This window comes from Tarenaya hassleriana, unplaced genomic scaffold, assembly GCF_000463585.1.
Source record: "Tarenaya hassleriana unplaced genomic scaffold, ASM46358v1 Cleome74, whole genome shotgun sequence".
NCBI lineage: Eukaryota > Viridiplantae > Streptophyta > Magnoliopsida > Brassicales > Cleomaceae > Tarenaya > Tarenaya hassleriana.
Window position 1 is genome coordinate 481890 of NW_010969940.1, and position 7298 is coordinate 489187.

Sequence of the window (7298 nt, forward strand, 5' to 3'; positions counted from 1 at the left end):
GGGTTCTTCCATTACATTTTAAAATTTAGGGTCGGTACTCGGTAGTGTAATTCGGAAAAATGTCAGCCGACGTGGTTAGAGCACATCCAAATGGTTGGTCTTATTGTGATCCGTTGTACATTTCATATGAAAATTGAATCGAAATATATTTCAGCTGATTTTGATTTGAAAAATTATTGGATATAATTTCTTTAAATGATAACGATTCAAAACCAAATATTAAAAAAACACATTTAAAACAAAATCATGAAACTTTTAAAAATAAGATTTTAAAACTAAATAGGAACTAAATTTAAAAATTATCTAAAAGTTACTGCTGTAATATTATTTCTAAAGGAGAGATAACCAACAAGACACAAAAAAAAATTGGTTTTTTAACATTAATTAATTTCATTTTACATGACGTTTTCGAATAATTTTTTTTGTTTCAAAATAAGTGACTTCAGATTTTTCATATAATTTTTAATAATTTTTTTTAAAATTTACTCATAATTAATAATACTTAAATATTCTGCATATTTAAAGATAACAATTCTTTATGCTATTTTGGACAAAATATTATTTTTCTTAATTTGTACGTTTAACCTCATGCAAAATGAAACTGAGGAATTATTTCATAACAATTACTAACATTAATTCATTATATTCATTGAGAAGAAAACAAAATCCGACCAAAAAAAGGAAGGAAAAAAAAAAAAGAGGAAGGAACGGTAACTCACATTGAAGCGCGTGAACTCTCGCTTGAGATGCCTGAGGAAGTGATCTTCACATCTCTCAAAATCTCTCTCGTCTTCTACGAAGAAACTAGGGTTCGCTCTCCTGAACGTTCTTCGATGCTCGACGTGAAAATTCCCCAGTATCGAAACCAGTGATTTCTCGTCCACTCCCATTCCTAATTAATTCATAATTTTCACTTATTTTTCCTTAATCATAATTATCGAAAACATTGAGGGAGATTATGATTTAATTACCAGACAATGCATTTGAGAGAGCTTCCAAATCAAGAAAAACATTCATTTTTTCACACGCTTTTCTGCTTCTTCTTCTGTTATTTCGTTTTCTGCAACAAGCTCCAGAAGAAATGGCGGAATTTATACGGAGGAAAGGAAGGGTAATACCGTGGTTTTGGAGATACTCTGAGGGTATTTTGGTAATTCAAGGAGAATGTGTTTTTAATAATGTCCGTGTTTTGACAAAACGTCAAGGATGTTATAACTTATACAACGAGGCGGCAACGGAGATATGATGTTTCCTCATGAATTTATTGCATTTTTGTTAGCAACGATTTGGTTTTTATTTTCAAATTAACTGAGGTTTCCGTTAATCGTGGTAACTAAGAAGGGGTTTAATAAGTGAATAAGGATATATAACTAACGTTACTCCTTTTTTACCTTTTGTAATTATTATGTTAAAGATTAGTAATGATGACATGAAAGCTACTTGGAGGGACATTAAAATTGAGGTATTAATGCATATAAGTCTATGGCCCCAATTTGGACCCTTTACACAACACATTTTATTAATGAGATTGAAAGCATCATAAATTCAAAGACAAACTTACAAGTAAATTTAAATCAAGATATGACGTTTGGATTTGACCAAGGTCACCCTTTCCTAGGTCACCCTTTCCAGGGCGACTCGAAACGCGATTCCGATCAACTCGAACACCACAACCCCACCGGCCGGCCCACTGCCGGCCGACACAAACCCCCCGGCTCGGCCCACTGCCGTCCGGCAAAACCCCCGGCTTGGCCCACTGCCGTCCGGCAAAATGCCACCGCAACTTCGCTCTGCTTCTACCGCTTCCTCTCGGGCGACCAGTGAGCTTACCAGTCCTGTCGTCGCCTCCACAGGTCCGAATCTGGGAAACCTGACTGCCGCTCCAGTTCCGGGGCAAGCCTCGCCCTCTGATGACATTTCAATGGATTTCATTGAAGGTTTACCAAGATCAGCAGGTTATAATGAGTCAGGTTGGTCCGATACAAATTTATGAACATGACCATGGGGAGTCGCCGAAAGGCCAGGCTGCGGGGAATACACCCTTGACCTCAGCTCTAGGAGCTGTACCACCAATGGAAGGCCAAGTGCCTACCCAATCTTTGCCCAGATCCGCGGCTACTCAACCAGCCTCACACTCCACGAGTCCGGTGGTTGAAGCCTCGGGAAACTCAGCAACCCCATCAGAGGGAAAATCAGTCCGAGCTCAGCAGGAGAGGAACAAGATAATGAAGAAGAGAGTTCTATCAAGACTCTGCGGAAAACTGGAGCACCAGAAACTCACCGCACAGGTATTCCGTTAATCAATTTTACGGCTGACATGCTCCAAGCCTCGAGCAAGGAGTGGGACGATTTCATAATTGGGCAATTCTACGGTAGACCCCCAACAATGGGCAAGATTATCGGGGTAGTAAACGCAATTTGGGCGAAGGGCGGGCCTAGGATCAAAGTTCACAGCATGGGTCAAGGGGCTTATCTCTTCAAGATACCGAGTGCGCGTCTAAAATCCTCTATTCTTAGGCGAAATTTCTGGTATGTTGGTGACTGTCCTATGTTCATTTCTGAATGGGACCCGACTCACAGGCCGGATAAACCTGCTCTCCGATCAGTTCCGACATGGGTTACATTAACAAATCTTCCAGAAAAGTTGTTTGACTCAGATAGTTTGGCCAGACTGGCATCGTGTATTGGAGAACCGTTGTACCTGCACCCGGTAACTGAGGCAAAGGATTCTTTTAGTTTTGCCAAGATTTACGTGGAGGTTAGCATGGCTCAATCACCCCCAAAACATATAGCAATTTCACTGCCTGGGGAGGAGGAAAGAATTATCCCGGTTGCTTATGAGTGGCTCCCACCTAGCTGTGCTCATTGTGCTGAACTAGGGCACATCGCTAGGTACTGCCCAAATATCCAACAGCCGGAGAATGATAACCAACCAATGCAGTCGCACACCCAATGGAGAAGGAAGCAGTCAAGCTCTGACAAGGGAAACAACTATGGAAATCAGGAAGGGGAGGAAGCAAAATCAGGTGTAGTAGAACAAAGAAAATGTGAGCATATGAGTAAAAAAGCTGATCGAGCCATAGCTACAGAGCAGAGTACAGCTACTGGTCCTACTGAGTTGAGGAACACAACTAACATAGAAATTTCCCAAGAAGGGAGAGTAAACAAGCCCCCACATGACCAGTCATCCATTGGAACTGCTAGACCTGCCACTCCTGAAGGAGGTAAGACTGAACCAGTCAGTCTGACTGCCAATCAGTTGGGAAAAATGAAGAACAAACCAAATTCGACCACAGGTCAGAGATCTGATTTTAGCTCGGATAATACATCTACTTCATTGTGCAAGAAGGGGGCAAATGTAAAAGAAACAGATGATGGCTTTAAGCTTGTAAAGCCGAAGGATCGTGGTTGTAAAACCACGCAGAAGAATCGCCCTTGACCCACAAAGCTCCATGATTTTTTGTTGGAACACAAGAGGATTGAACGGCAGGAATAAGAGTCGTAGCGTTAAGCAATGGATCACAGACCACAAGGTGTTGGTCGGCGGCCTTTTGGAGTCACATATCAAACCGCCAAACGCTACAAGAATCCTCTCGGCAGTTCCTTTCGGATGGAGAACATTTTGTAATCATGGAGCAGATCCATCCGGCAGAATTTGGGTGATTTGAGATCCGTCTATAGTACTCCACATTTACAAAGCTTCGAGCCAAGCAGTCACTTGCGGGATATTCGACCCCGCTCTACAAATAACTATTACAGCAACTTTTGTCTACGCGAAGAATACGGCATCAGAAAGGCGAGCAGTTTGGGAGGAAATTTCAGAGCTCAGTCGACATCAGCTGATACAAGGCAGTGCCTGGGTAATAGCGGGTGACTTCAACCAAGTGTTATATCACAATGAAAGGTCTGATCATGGAATTATGAATGCCTCGTCACAAGGAATGCAGGATCTAAGGTATTGCATCGAAACAGCGGGACTTTCAGATATGCAATATAGGGGGTTGCACTATACATGGTGGAACAACCATCAAACAGACCCAGTGGCATTTAAACTTGACAGGGTACTCATAAATGAAAATTGGTTTGAACGCTTCCCGACAGCTTACACGGAGTTCTGGGCACCTGGTCCTTCAGATCATTCACCGAGTATTATTTGCTTCCCCGACAGAACAGTGCAGGTTCGGAAATCTTTTAAATTTTTCCCGCATATTGCTCTTCACCCGAACTTCCTGCAGGTGGTTCGAGAGAACTGGGATTATGACAGCATGGTAGGGACAGCACAGGAAAGACTGAAGGGATCTCTTAAGGACCTCAAAAAACATTTGCGGAATCTGAATCAGAGTAAATTTAGCAACATTTCTCAAAGAGTGAAGCAGTTGGGAGCTGCACTAGCAGACATTCAAGATCAGCTACTACACACCCCTACACCTGAGCTAATACAGACTGAGCATAGAGCCAGACATGCTTGGAACCTTATGATGGTGGCAGAAGAAAACTTCATGAGGCAGAAATCTAGGGTGCAATGGTTAAAACTAGGAGACAGAAACACAGGGTATTTCCATCGAGCTGTGAGAGGTAGAACTGCAAGAAACCAGATCCATTATCTGATTGATGAAGAGGGAAACAAACTTCAAAAAATGCAGGAGATTAAGAATCACGCCATTGACTTCTATACCAAATTGTATGGGAACAACCATGAAGTGTTGGAACATATTCAGTTTGAGGAATTGAGGGAACTTTTGCCATTTAGATGCTCAGCACAACAGAGGGGGTCACTTCTAGCTGCAGTTACGGCAGAGGAAATCATGGCCGAATTTCAAATGCTCCCGAAGAACAAGAGCCCGGGTCCAGATGGCTATTCGAAGGAATTCTTCACTGCAACTTGGGATATTACGGGACCAGCCCTGGTGACAGCAGTGCTGGAATTCTTCCGAACGGGTAGACTATGCAGGGGATTTAATGCAACGGCAATCACTCTAGTACCGAAAATGCAAGGGGCTGACAAACTCGTTGATTTCCGTCCCATAAGCTGTTGTAATACAGTTTATAAGGTGATCTCTAGAATCCTTGCGCGTAGGCTAAAACCAATCCTACAAGAATGTATATCTGCAAATCAATCCGCCTTTCAGAGTGGAAGATTGATGACAGAAAATATACTTCTGGCTTCCGAACTGGTCCGAGAATATGGCAGAGTATCATCGGGGAAAAATTCAATGTTAAAGCTGGATATTAGAAAGGCCTTTGACTCAATCCGGTGGGTTTTCATCGCAGAAACGTTGAGAGCAATGGACTTCCCCCTACATATATTCACTTGGTCCGACAATGTATAACAACGACGATGTTCTCCATCAACATCAATGGAGAGTTAACGGGGCTCTTTAAAGGGAAGAGAGGATTACGACAAGGAGACCCGCTATCCCCATACCTGTTTATAATTGCTATGGAAGTACTCTCAAGAAAGCTCGATCAAGCGGCATCAATTGGACAACTTCAACTACACTCAAAGTGTGCAAACCCACTGCTTACACATTTGATTTTTGCTGACGACCTCGTCATCTTCAGCAAGGCATCCCGACAATCTATGCAAGCTGTCCAGAATTGTCTAAATTGGTTTGGGAGAAACTCAGGTCTGGAAGTTAATACAGGGAAATGTGAGATGTTTCTTGGGGGCCTAACTGATTCTGAGAAGCAAGAACTTTCATCATGTATGGGCATAGCACTGGGCAACTTTCCGATGAAGTATCTAGGGCTCCCGGTGAATACTCATAGATTAACAAAGGCTGACTATGAGCCGCTTCTAGAAAAAATCCGCGCCAAAGTCAGCAATTGGTCAAGTAAGCTGCTTTCATATGCAGGGAAAGTACAATTGGTTTCTGTCGTTATATATGGTATGGTTAGTAGCTGGAGTTCTACTTCCCAAATTTCTTCTTAGACAAATCGATGCAATATGCTCCAAATTTCTTTGGAAAAATTCTCAGACAAGTACCGGAACAGCGAGAGTTGCATGGAACATTATTTGTAGGCCTCGGAAGGAAGGAGGACTGAACATCAAGAAACTTGAAGAGCTGAACAAAGTGTTCAGACTGAAAATGGTTTGGAGGGTTTTCAAGGATGCGAGTTCACTTTGGGTTGCTTGGCTAAAGAGGAATGTGCTGAAAAGAGGGTCGTTTGGGACACTGTGCCTACTGCTCGACATTCGTGGAATGTAAGGAAGCTATTGAATATGAAAGACCTCGCCGGAAAGTTTATCAGATGCAGAATTGGTAATGGAAACATGGCATCTTTCTGGTTCGATAATTGGACTGACCTAGGACCTTTGCTTGATTATATTGGTAGTGATGGCCCTAGGCTGCTAAGGATCCCTCTAAGTGGAAAGGTCAGTGATGCTGTCTCAGGACAGAGCTGGTTGTTACCAGGTGCGCGATCTCAAAGGATCAAAGACCTTCACATAAGACTTCTAACACTACCAGCACCAAGTCAAGCTGCAGGTGAAGACATATATGAGTGGAAATCAGCGGAAAACGTGTACACTCAGAAGTTCTTAGCATCAAGCACATGGAAGCTACTTCGAGAAGTATCACCACAAGTGGACTGGGCAAAGTTGGTATGGTTTAAGCAAGCGATACCAAGGTACTCATTTGTCCTTTGGATGGTGATGCAGGGTAGGATGCCAACACGCGATAGATTGCTCAGGTGGAATATTATACAGAATTCAACTTGTGTCCTATGTAATGAGGAAGAGGAATCACACGACCACCTCTTCTTTCAATGTCGTTTTAGTGCTGAAACATGGCAGGAACTCGCATCGAAGATTTGGAGAAACCCGCCAGCAAACCTCTCAATGTGCCTCTCTTGGATGGAAGCAATCCCACAGTCTGATGGTCTCAAGCGAAACATTCTTCTAAAAATTCTCATACAGCACGCTGTTTACGAGGTATGGAAGGAGCGGAATTCCCGCATCTTTTCAAATGTCTTTGCAACTTCCCATGTCATGCGCTCACGTATCGATCAATCAGTCAGAACCACCCTCATGTCGCTGCAACAGGTTCGAGAAAGTGAAAGCAACATTTGCTTCAAAAGTGGTACTCACTTCTACTGTATGCCATGGCGTAGACAAAGGAAATATAGTTCTGCTGTAATAGTTGTATTCCTTTCGAGGCTGCTCTAGCGAAAATTTTTTTATGTGGATTTTTATCCTGTACTATGTACCCCAATTTTGAGTAATACAAATCAAATTACATCAAAAAAAAAAAATTTAAATCAAGATTGAAATCATATGCAATTCTTATATATATATA

At 42.3% G+C, this 7298-nt stretch overlaps 1 protein-coding gene and 1 pseudogene across 1 annotated transcript in view; one reads left to right on the top strand and one right to left on the bottom strand.

Annotated features, from left to right (window-relative positions):
- Positions 1-1057, bottom strand: part of LOC104801741 (annexin D4-like) — a 5191-nt gene extending 4134 nt beyond the window's left edge. Inside the window, exons 1-2 of the mRNA XM_010525084.1 lie at positions 972-1057; positions 720-892 (exon numbers count right to left, since the gene is read on the bottom strand). Coding sequence (XP_010523386.1) covers positions 720-892; positions 972-1017 — 219 coding nt within the window. The 5' untranslated portion in view covers positions 1018-1057. The remainder of the gene's footprint in view (positions 1-719; positions 893-971) is intronic.
- A 4281-nt stretch (positions 1058-5338) lies between these two features.
- LOC109116166 lies at positions 5339-7139 on the top strand (annotated as a pseudogene).
- Positions 7140-7298: the final 159 nt, after the last annotated feature.